General features: G+C 43.1%; 1 protein-coding gene across 1 annotated transcript in view; it reads right to left on the bottom strand.

Annotated features, from left to right (window-relative positions):
• Positions 1-465: 465 nt before the first annotated feature.
• The window catches only part of KCNH5 (potassium voltage-gated channel subfamily H member 5), a 232,944-nt gene continuing 220,810 nt past the window's right edge, over positions 466-12,599 (bottom strand). Inside the window, exon 11 of the mRNA XM_084630682.1 lies at positions 466-1,663. Coding sequence (XP_084486808.1) covers positions 719-1,663 — 945 coding nt within the window. The 3' untranslated portion in view covers positions 466-718. The remainder of the gene's footprint in view (positions 1,664-12,599) is intronic.

The following is a 12,599-nucleotide window of genomic DNA, read 5'->3' as shown; positions in this document are numbered from 1 at the left end:
TTTTGCTATTTTGTACATAATCTTTCATTATTATTGTTTCTTATGTATAATGTTGAGAGGAGGAGGGCAGCTGAGATAAAATGCATTTGCATGCAGAACACCCCCAGTGATAATTTCCAACATTTTAGACTGTCACCTACTGTCCCTTTAAATTCAGCTGACTCCTCCACTTCCTTTGTAGGAAACACAAATCTATCACTAGGTATACATTATAACACAATGGAACGATACCAGGAAGTGATTCTAATAGAAGACTGAGCATGTCTTCGGCCTCATGTTAATCTACCGTTTAACTCAGCAGAGAGGACAGTGAGGAAAGAAATGCTCAATTCACCCAGCCCGAGATTAAAATTGTCATGGCAATATTGGCAGGTTGGACCCTGATTCTTTAAATAGTAACATTGCCTTTGTTAAACAAAAGTAATCCTTTTATTACATAATAGAGATTATAAATAAATGTAAAGTGTGCATGCAGTCAACTGCATATTATACAAGCAATATCTACGTTAATAATTGTTTTCTTTGGCAGGCCAGAATCCAGCTGGACATGCAATATTTACATATCAAAATCCTTGTTGTGTTCAAGTCATATTGGATGCAAGTGAAAATATATATGTATATATATTTACTGTATACACACACACACATATATATATGTATACAGGCATATATACACAATTACATATATACTGTATACATATATACACATAGGTATATGTTAAAAGTGGATTTCATCTTTTTCTGATTCAGGTGATGCAGGCCTTGAAACACTAAAAATATCTTGACAAGGTATTTGGGGGGGCAACTCGGGTGATAAATGGGACTTGGGGGAAGAGGTCTGGGACACGTTCTTTTCAGACAATATTTTTAAAATCTCTGCCACCTGTTTCTCAAGGGCAGTCATCCTGCTGCTTAGCAACTGGATATCCTCTTTGAGTTCGTGTTTGACTTCCTGTAGTGTGGTTTGTAAGGCCTGCTCAGGAATGGGATAAAATGGGTGTTTTGCATCAGCTTGGATAGGGCTGTGTTCCAGGGGGCTGCGAGTCTCACCAGCTTTATCCAAACGAAGGTCACTTTTTGTTATTCCACTGTCACAAGAGTCTGTTTTCCTCAGTGGATTTTTAGTTACACTGTTCTCTGAGTCATTGCACTTGGGGTCGTCGGACAATAGCCCCATTGACTCAGCCTTTGTGACATTATTCCAGTCTTCCTTTTTCTCCTCTGGGGCTCCCATATTGTTCTTAAGTCGAAGCCACCCTTTCCCATTCCCATTCTTCATCCTGATGGGACTGTTAACTTTGAGACATTTTTCAGGGTTGCCATTTGGCTTAAGTTCCATTGTGTCCCTGTTGTTCTGCTTGATTGTGTCACTGGTTTTCACATAAGCCAGGGATGTTTGAATGGGTGTGATCTGAGACACAGTGACCACACTTGTGCCAGTGATGGAGGCCCCATTCTGCATGGTACGGCTCTCCACTTGAAGCTGGTTCCTCTCTGGGTCGATGTGTGTTGTGCCTTGATTCCGCATCTCCTTCTGCTGCTTGAACTTCTGAAAGAGCTTTCTCACGGGGTGGTCCACAGGGATGCTCAGGGTCACTTCATTCTTCTGGCGCAGGCGCTCCTCTTCTTCCTTCTTGACATCGCTGATTTTTCGGAAAATGATCTGTGAGGGATAAACCCAAAACACGGTGAGAAGACAATGGATTTTGAACACCAAACTATGGCTAATGTAATTCGAAGATGTAGAAACAACACAGTGCTGATCAGAAAAGTCCATGCCCTGAACAGCTTCCGGTTTAATTTAAGACAAGAGGGTGTATCAAAACAAACCAATAAGGGAAGAAGCATGGGATAATGAGGGTAAAAGAGACAGGAATATAGGGTTACACAGATGACAATTCCTCAGTTTGGATGTGTCAAGTAATTCAAAAGTGAGAGTTTTTAAAGACTAATGTAATGCAGTTTATTACAATATCATACCTGGTGCATAATTTGTAATGATAGAGGTGCCAGGGCTCAAGCAAGTAGGTGCCAGAGCTCCAGCAATATTTTTACTTTCATAACTAAGGTGGCAAGTCCCGGCAAAAATTAAGCACTGATCATACCACAAGCTTCTCTGGGAGAATGAGCCCAAGGCTCAAGCTCAGGAATTGGTTTGGAACTAAACCATACAATGACCCGATTAACTGGTCTTTATGTGGTATGTTAGGAGAAAACAGGATTTCTGTAAACAGAGCTAAACAGAAGCTGCATAAGAACTAGAATGTGGATAGACTGGTAGTGGGTAATCGCAGGAGAAAGTGGGAGGCAAATGAAGGTGGCCTAAGCTAAGAAAGAATCAAGGATGTCATGAGTGAGGTCAGGAGAACTGTTGTGAATCAGTAGCAATCAAGGAACAGACCTAGTCACAGAAAGAGAGTCATAGACACAAAACGGGGCACATCTAAAGCAGATTTAGTCACAGAATGGCAGAGCGGGCGTGAAGGATGAGATGGATGAAATTTATTGCATTTGCTTATGCAAGGTGATTGAGAGGCATGTGCCCTTAAAGGCATTGAACTGAACAAGCCAGGGTAATGTTACAAACCAGCCTGCTAAACAAAACATTCCAAAGGGTGAGACTGATCAGAGCCCAGTGCTTTTTGTTAAAATGTCTCAGTCCCATTTTGCTAGTTTGGGTTTCTTTCTTTTTTTTTGGAATAAGCGATTGCAAGGCAGGACAGGAAAACTCCCTTGCACCATAGTCTGTGGTGTGAATGATTAGTGGGGCCCACGCGTCAATCAAATGTCTCAGCACGTCCACTTTAAAACAGATTTTGGGTGCACAGTTGATTCCACTTTTTCACAAAGTAAAACTCAGTCTTTTATGTTTATGACAATATATTATTTGTATTGAGTATCATGGACCAGGGCGCTAGTGTGCTGGGTGCTGTACAAACACAGAACTAGAAGACAGTCAATGCTCCCAAAGAGCTTGCAATCTAAGCATAAGACGAGACAGATGGATACAGACAGAGAGACTACAAGAATACAAGAAAACAGTGAAACAAGGCGGCATGATAGGGAGTGATTACAGCACCGCCAGCGGCCATAATAATAAATCATAGTAATACGTGTCCGTAATTAAATATTTTAAAAATATATACTTCCAAGAGCTGTCTGTATATGCAAACACATATTTCTTTTCAAGCCTCACATAAAATGAAACCTTCTTAATTGCATTGGCTTGAATGGAGTTACAGTAGGGAGGAATTTAGCTCACTGAGATAATCTGAAATCAACACGGACATCAAAGCTCCCACGGCTTCCTCACAGAAACCTTTCAAATACAGTAAATATATTCTTGTGGGCCACTAGAAGATGCAGCTGCTTATAATAATGTAGAAAGTTAACACGTTTATTATAAGCCCAGTTTAAAAGGCATGGACTCCTGGAAGAGGCTTTCATCTGACTCATCTGATCTAGATGCAATACATTCATATCTTCATTTAGAAGCTGCCCTTGATTAGCGCCTGCCCTCTTGCAATAGTAACACCTGTATCATGCAAGCCACAGAGGACAGAAAATACATTTAATAGAAGGTGCCTTTGATTAAAGAGGGAATTAATTACATTTAATTGAAGCCACAGTCTCTAAATGAAGATACAGAGGTTTGTTATTTTTTCCACGGGAGATCTTCTACTTAGGCAGAGCATATGCATATCTCTCTGACCACAGAACATTGAACATGCACAGCTGGTGTACCAAGCCCAGTGGTTGACTGGTAAGGTATTCACATGGGTGGTTCACAAAGATGTCAAAGGTTTCCTTCCCCATCCCTGCTAGACTGTAAACTGCTAGACTGTAGACTGCTAGACTGTAACAGTTATGCCACGGCTTTGTTTATGGGCAGGTCCCAGGAGGAGGACTGTAGAGACTATGTCTTGTGCAGACACAGTCCCTCTCTGGGCTTGTAGGAAGGTTTTAGAATAAAAAGGGTTAAGGTTAGTTTAGCTTGGGTAAGAAAATATATCAGCTTATTAACTTGTGTACAAATGTAGGCAGCTAAGCAAGTGTAATAAGTCCTTGCGAAAAAATAGATTCAAAAATGTAAATAAAATGTAACAGCAAGCAAGACAGGTCTGGAGAGGATGCTAAGCTTAAAATATGCCTGATAAAAAAAAGAAGGGCTTCTAAACTGGTTTTAATAGACAAAGGAAAGTTGTGTTGTGGTGTAATAAGCTTATAGTAACCTCTAACAGGCCAGTCTTATTTTCAAATTTGGGCCTATGTGAGACGATAAAATACCAGGTGTAGCCATCCATACCTTTAAAATAATCTAAAAGGAAGAGGACCAACAGCCATATCTTGTTTTAGCCAAGGCCAAGAAAAGGCCAAGAAAGGGGGCAAACCTGAACTGACCAAAACCTGGCTTTCACCTCAAATAATAATTGTCAATATAACATCACTTGTTTATTATACTGTATAAGAGAGTCAGGCTTGCTAAAGATAGTTATCACATCCTACCTGATCATACTGGAACCAGCCAGGATAAGTGGGTTGCCCCAAGGATGGATCTTTTCAAAAGTCTCTTGATCAAACACTTAGGAATGTTTGTTACTGTATGGCTGTATTAATTGCTTATTACTTAGAGGTTTAGATGAGTTAAGAGACATTGCATACATATCATTTGGCCTTTGGATTTAATAAAGGAATATACCATGAAATCAGTGTTCGCTGGTACCCTGTATTACCAATATCTATAACAACAATTCCAGAAGAGCTTCTCTGTGAACATGGAAGATGAGCAAGCTGCTCATCCACAGCTAGCCCTGCTGTGTGGTTTGTGCAAGGGCAAATTGAAATCACAACCCCATCTTTCCATCCTGTCCTTCTCTGATCCTTTTCAGCATCTTGCTCTGCAGTCGTGAGCAACCCCCAAGTTCCCAAGGACTGCTACTGCAGGAGCCCTGGCACAGCTACACAAGGAAGGGCTCTCCCATTCCTGCCAAAGGCACGAGTTTTTAGGGCTCACTCTACACGCAGGGCATTACAGGGTGCAGCTTCTACTGGGTATTACTGCACAGGGACAACCTGGAGTCATAGGAACGGACTGTTAAAACTTCCCCTATGCAGCTGCAAAGGTAGATTAGTGACAAGAATGAATCAGAGGAAAGTGACGTCTTTCTCTTCATCACCCATTACTAACAGAACACAAACAATATTGACCATGGTCCTGTTTTTAACTGAGATTGATTTCTCTTCCTCCCCGCAGGACCAAACACTCACAATTCACCCAACACTAAACACACCCTGTTCTCATTCTACTCAGATTTTTTTAATTCTCCTTTTTATCTCCCAAGTACAAAAGGAATCTGGCCAGTGGTTAACTTTAAACACAGAACAGGATTCAACATGAATTCAACACCCAAAAGACCAACTACCTGATTTAACGGAGTCCATACCTTACCCTCCCAAAGTGGACCCTTCAAAGCTCCAGAAAATTAATGCTCTTCTCTACTTAATATATGGGAGGCATCTTTCAAGAACAGCTTATCCACGTGGATATTAGATATGGGCAACACTGAGACACGTGGGTTTGGGTTCTGTCTTTCTAGGTGACCTTCACCACAGTCTCTGAACCCCTAGTTAGTACAATGTTTGGTGAACCAAAGTTATTCGTGCTCCAGAGATGAGCTGCTCCAGCCTGGTAAGGTATGACATGTGACATATGAGTGACAAAGCAATTCAGCTAATGTTTGGGTGTGTGGCAGACTTCAGTATGCCATCTTTATTAGCTTTCAGGTCTTTAGGGGAAAGATGGTCCAGGGCTTTGGTTGCTAGCTCAGGACTCAGGAGACCTAAGCTCAATTCCCAGCCCCAAACTTCCTGTGTGACCTAGGGCAAGTCACTTAGGGCCAGATTGTTAAAAGTATTTGGGCACCTAATTCCCATTGATTAGTCTCTCAGTGCCTCAGTTCCTCATCTGAAAAATGGGGATAATAAATAGTACTTCCTTACCCCACAGGGGTGTTGTGAGGCTCGACAGACAGACAAACAGATTCCCCAGACTGGATCACTTTGTCCTAGTGGAAATGTGACTGCTGTAACTGGGAATAAAGTGATGATTATGCACACAATTTTCATCAGATTTTAATCGTACTGAGGAAGGAAATACTGATAACTTGCTCATCCAGGACAAGATTCTGAGCTGGGCTCTAATAGTAGGAGGAAGAGGTAGTGGCTGGAGCTCCTAGGAGGGAATTCTGGATAAGTCAGACAGAATACCCACAAAGCTCCACACTCCAGAGCAGTAACCACTCTTGGACACTCACTGAGCTGTCCATTCTGCCTCCACCCAACAAAGGAGGCACAGTCCATAGACCCGCCTTCGCCCAGTCCCTTTCAGGGATCTAGAACTCACACCAGCACCAGCTGGGAACAAGGCTTCGCTCATCAAGATTCTGGCCAACATTGGGGGAGAGATAAGGGGAGCTCCTTGCACTTTCTATGGTCAGTAAAAGCAGCAAAGAGTCCTGTGGCACCTTATAGACTAACAGACATATTGGAGCATAAGCTTTCGTGGGATGCATGTAGTGGAAATTTCCAGAGGCAGGTATCAATATGCAAGCAAGAATCAAGCAAGGGATAACAAGGTTAGTTCAATCAGGGAGGATGAGGCCCTCTTCTAGCAGTGGAGGTGTGAACACCAAGGGAGGAGAAACTGCTTTTGTCATTGGCGAGCCAGTCACAGTCTTTGTTTAAATCCTGAGCTGACGGTGTCAAATTAGCAAATGAACTGAAGCTCAGCAGTTTCTCTTTGAAGCCTGGTCCTATGGTCAGTGTAAATAAGACAGATCTAGGACACAATAGCATATTCCTGACATGTGTAGTGTGTGTATGTAGATGTCATAGGCCCCCAGAGCAGAATAGCTTATCCCTGCACTGATTAGACTGCGTGCGAGCAGGCAACATGTATTTAGTAAAGAATAACATTCCTGACTCGTGCAGACTGTGTGTTATATGTATCTAGAAGAGAAGAGCGCGTTTCTGGCAAGTCTGGTGTTTGTGTGATGCGTGTCTAAAATATTGCAGCCTAGTTCTGAGGTATGCAGTGCAAGGAATGTGCATCTAGAACCAAATACTGTAGCATGTTTCAGCTCTCTTTTGTTTGTACCTACTTATACCTTTAGAATGTAAGTTCTTTGAAGCAGGGACAGTTCAACACAGTTCATCTCCTGGCCCAGACCATGTACATGTTGGGAACTATATATTGTTATTTCTAGGCAAGGTGTTTAATAGGGATAGGCCTTGAACACAGAACTGCAGGCCATATGCTCAGTAGATGTCAACTGGCACGGCTACATAGGCTTCAATGGAGTTATGCCAGTTTATATCACCTGAGGACCTGGCTTAGCATGTTTCTGACACACGCAGTGTGTGTGGGAGGAAAGACAGATTTCATCACAGTTACGGCATGTGCAGGGTACACAGGGTGGGTGTCAGGCTAATTCACACCTTCTTCCCCCCCAAATATTTCGGCTCTTTGATTCTAGTCATAGCAAGATTAGCATTGGCATGAACTTTTTCTTATTTCTCCATTTCAGGGTGGCGTTGTCTATCCAAGCTACGATGGCTATTGTCTCTGGGATCACTGTTATTCTTAATCGCAAGGATGTGGTACATGACTGGAAATTAAAATGAATATAAATCAAAGCCCGTCCGCAATTTTTCAAAGAATATACAAGAATCACCTAAAGGGGGCACAACACTGTTGGTCAGGCAGCATGTAAAAGAAGGTGTATCTGTGTCTGTGTGATTGTGGTGCGGGGGGTGTGAGAGTGAGAAAGAGAGAAAAAGAAAAGGTTGGAGCTGGGAAAAAAAGTCCTGTGTTCTCCTTCCCCCCCACTTGAAATCAGCTGTGAGGAAATGCCCCAGTAATGCCATCCTTTGAAAAACACTGGCTTTTAAAATGCTCTCAGACACGGTGTTATCCTGTTATTTTTTAAATGGAGATTGAGTTAAGCGAATCTCTCCCATCACCAATCCATTTTAGATATTAAATTTGCTCAGTTAGGCAAAAGGAAAAATGAAGGCAGCATCACTTTTCAAGCAGGTACTCAGCATGCTTACTGAAATTCCTACTTCCTAAAAAGAAAAATCTGCTGAGAATACTGAAAGGAGATATGTTAAAGGCATATTTATAGAGTGTTTTTTTACCCACAAAGGATCCTAAATTGCTTTACAAATATTAAACTGATATATGAACTCTGCTACATAGACAAATCACTTCATCCATTGCTGAAATGCAGCCAGCTCTGGGGTGAAATGTAGCATCTGTATAAATAGTTCACAACAGAATAACAATGTAAGCTAGGAAACTAAATATACTTTAGCTATGTGGAAGAGCAGGGAGAATGATAGGTAAGGAAAATAAAATGATCTGAGCTGCAGTTTGGCCAGGACGCCAGAGTTAATTCTTTGAGAAGTGCCACAAGATTTATAAGGACTACACTTAATCAAGACTTTGGGTTTACATAAAATCCAAAACAGCCCTGCCAACTGGGCATTCATTCAGTATTAACTCAGAGGAAAGAATGCAATCTACTAAATCATCCACACTATTTCCTGCAACAAGCAGGAATTATTTGAGGTCTCCCATCCAACTATCACACTGGTCCAACTCTGCTTATTGTGTGAAATCTGATGAAATCATGGCACAAAGTGATATGCCGGTAGGTCATAGCTTTTCATTATAAGAAAAGCTGCTGTATAGATAGGCCACAGTTAACATCTTCTGTGGCTGCACACATATAGGCAAAGTCTTGTTTAACATCATTCCTCTTGTACGGAGCTATGTGTTTTTCAACCTGTCACCCTTTAAAAGATAACGGCCCTGAGGGAAAATTACAGATCTAGATTTTCACCAACTATTTAACAGAGTTCCATGCCAGAGTTTAGGGCAGGGGTCGGCAAATTATGGCCTGGGGGCTGCATCTGGCCCTCCAGACATTTTAATCTGGCCCTCGAGTTCCTGCTGGAGAGTGGGATCCGGGGCTTGCCCCGCTCTGCGTGGCTCCCAGAAGCAGTGGCATGTCCCCCCTCTGGCTCCTATGCGTAAAGGCAGCCAAGGAGCTCCGCACACTGCCCCCACCCCTGCAGCTCCCATTGGCTGGGAACCATGGCCAATGGGAGCTAAAGGGGCAGTGACTGCAGACAGGGCAGCATGCAGAGCCACCTGGCCATGCCTCCATGTAGGAGCTGGAGGGGGGACATGCCACTGCTTCTGGGAGCTGCTTGAGGTAAGCGCTGCCTGGAGCCTGCACCCCTGATCCCTTCCTGCACCCCAACCCCCTGCCCCAGCCCTGATTTCCCTCCCACTCTCCAAACCCCTTAGTCTCAGGCTGGAGCACCCTCCTGCACTCCCAACCCCTCATCCCCAGCCCCACCCCAGAGTCCACACCCCCAGCCAGAGCCCTCACCCCCACCCTGTACCCCAACCCCTTGCCCCAGCCATGCACCCCCTCCAGCACCCTGAATGCCTCATATCTGGCCCCACCCCAGAGCCCACACCCCCAGTCAGAGCCCTCATCCCAACGCCCAATTTTGTGAGCATTCCTGGCTCGCCATACAATTTCCATACCCAGATGTGGCCCTCAGGCCAAAAAGTTTGCCTACCCCTGGTTTAGTGGCTACAGTTGTGGAACAGGATGCTATGAAAAGGGGCAAAACAGCCAGGAAGTTGGTTACAATGGATAACTCAAGACCACAATAAATAGAAATTCAATACACACAGGCAAAGAATTATTATTTATACTGGCACTGTAGCCCTTCTTAGAAGCCCCGACCAGGATGGGGGCCTATTGTGCCAACTGCTGAATGAACACAGAGTAACTGTGGGCTGCAATACCTGGATCTGATTTTGCTTGTTGGGGTTAGTGTGAGCTGGGTGGTGCTGGTGGCCTGAGATATACAGGAGGTCCAATTTGATTAGCTGATGCTCCCTTCTGGGTTTGGACTCTCAGCTGCCTTGTCAAACCCACTAAGGGGCAGGGCAGAGTTTGGGTCTTTGGTGAGTTCAACCCCGTTTTTCTACTTGCCGTGAGCCTTTGTAAAGTGACTAAACTCTCGCAAGATTGAAAGAAGCTCAATTCAAGAAGGAAGAATACTGAACTCTCACCATTTGAAAGACAGATCCATGCGGTTAGAAATCAAGAAATTACTTAGAAATCCAGAAGTATCCAGTTACTGTACACAAGGAGCCATATTTTCTGAAAGCAAAGCACAACCTACACTCACCTCTGTGCAAGAAAAACCCTGCCTTTGCGCATGAAAAAGCGGATGCATGTGCACACACAACTCTGCCTCTGCTAAAACTTGGTCCTGAAACGTACATGTTGGCAAAACCTCAAGTCTCATTGGAGGCAATTGATAAGGCACTGGATGGGGAGTCAGGAGACCTGGGTCCTATTCCTAGCTTTGCCACTGAACTATCGCGTGATCGTGGGCAAACCATTTCACCCTCTGATTCCCATCCTATCTTTGCCCCTCTTGCTTATTTAGATGGCAAGCTCTCCAGGGTAGAAACTGCCTATCCCTCTGTAAGTGAATACAGTGCCTAGCACAATGGAGCTGCTAGATGTTCCTGGAATAGAAATATTAAAAAAATCAGAATACTACATAGACCACAAGAGCTGAAATTCCTTGGAAAATGGTGACATGCTTATTTTAAACACTTACACCGGGAGAGCTAGTTCTTCTTCCCTCAACACTTTCTAAGAGAGGTTACACACTGATATTTCCAAACGCAAGCACTGGAAACAGAAGCAGACCCCAGAGGAACTTAGTTGGAAGAAACTAAATTAATCTTTATGTACAGTGCTTCTCCCAAGGTAAAGAAACATACTCCTTGTTCATAGCAAGTGCTAAACCTCTTAACGTGATGGGAATTAAGTGTCAGAATTCATTTCCTTTATGCAAGGGACTATGACCATGTGCTCGGTGACACAAAGCTGTGTTGTGAGACCGGGCTGCTGCTTTCCTTCCCTTTGATGTATTTATTTTTGAAAGGTTATTTGGGGGTTGCATGGGGAGAGAGGTTTGCTATTGCGCTAGTGAAGGTTAAGTAAAGGTTAACTGACTGTCAGCCCTCAAAACTGAAGAGTTTTGTTTATCTACAAGGCAGGAACAGTAAAGAGAGCAGTAACCTGAGATTCTCCATGCTTATCTAAACCCTGATCTCTCTTCCATCCTCTCCTGTAATGAAAGGTAATTCAGGCTGAATGTTAATCCAACCCAATACTGGGCCAATTCCAAACAGAGACTCTACCTGCTGTGACCAATACTGAGCAATAGTTACATTTGCTACAGAGCCATTCCCAGCAGGTAGAGTGCAGTGTAACCAAACCTAAAGACAAACCTTGAAGTCTGAAGCAGGAATGAAGGATGAGAAAACTAGTTCAAGCCTGGGACATGCAACGGCTCTTTCTTTTCCATCCATTCTGCTGTATCTATGAACTGATAGCTTTGTCCACCACTTTGCGATGTAACCCTTGTCCTTCCCCTTGTTTGAACATGCCTTGCAAGTAACTATTCCCTCCATCCCCGTAGGTCTCAGTACCACCACTGTCAAAAGTATTTTCAAAGGCCACCTGGATCTACTTACAAAGGACACAGAATCGGTGAGTTCAGGAGATAAAACAGAAGAATAGAACAGGTTTCAGAGTAGCAGCCATATTAGTCTGTACTTGCAAAAAGAAAAGGAGTACTTGTGGCACCTTAGAGACTAACCAATTTATTTGAGCAAAAGCTTTCTTGAGCTACAGCTCACTTCATCGGATGCATTCAGTGGAAAATTCTGGGTGGGGTTTCTGTCAGCCACTTGGAGAAAAACGGAAGTAGCTATCATCAGACTGTATCATTTGGTACCACTGCTACTTTCTTATTAAGTACGTCAATTCGTCTCGCTAGCACATTGAAATACATTGTCAAGGGGCTGACAGAAACCCCACCCAGAATTTTCCACCGAATGCATCCGATGAAGTGAGCTGTAGCTCACCAAAGCTCATGCTCAAATAAATTGGTTAGTCTCTAAGGTGCCACAAGTCCTCCTTTTCTTTTTTCAGAAGAATATGGTGAGTGAGTGGAAGGATGGATTACAATAAGCTTTAAAAAAGACATATATTTCATGCCAGGTGATAACTTCCTATTGCTAGGATGTTGAATTGTTGTTCTTATGGAATATAACACATGGTTGCACCTAGTCAAATGAAATGTGTGGAAATACATGTGTGAGATAATGGCTCTCATTTTTCATGGTAACAAGTACAGTAGCAAAATCGAGAGACATACTCATAGATTCTGAGCCAGAAGGGACTACTATGATCTAGTCTGGCCACCTGTATTACATAGGCCAGATGACTTCCCTGAATTGATTCCTGTTGGAATTAGAACATCTCTTTTAGGAAAACTTCCAATCTTGATTTAAAAATTGCCAGTGTGGGAGGATCTAGCACAACCCCTTAATACATTGTTGTGTTGATTAATTACCCTCACTGTTAATCATTTGCGCCTTATTTCCAGTCTGAATTTGTCTTGCTTCAACTTCCGGTCATTGGATC

This window comes from Lepidochelys olivacea, assembly GCF_965140295.1.
Source record: "Lepidochelys olivacea isolate rLepOli2 genome assembly, chromosome: 6".
NCBI classification, from domain to species: domain Eukaryota; kingdom Metazoa; phylum Chordata; order Testudines; family Cheloniidae; genus Lepidochelys; species Lepidochelys olivacea.
This window is presented reverse-complemented; position numbering and strand designations above follow the sequence as displayed.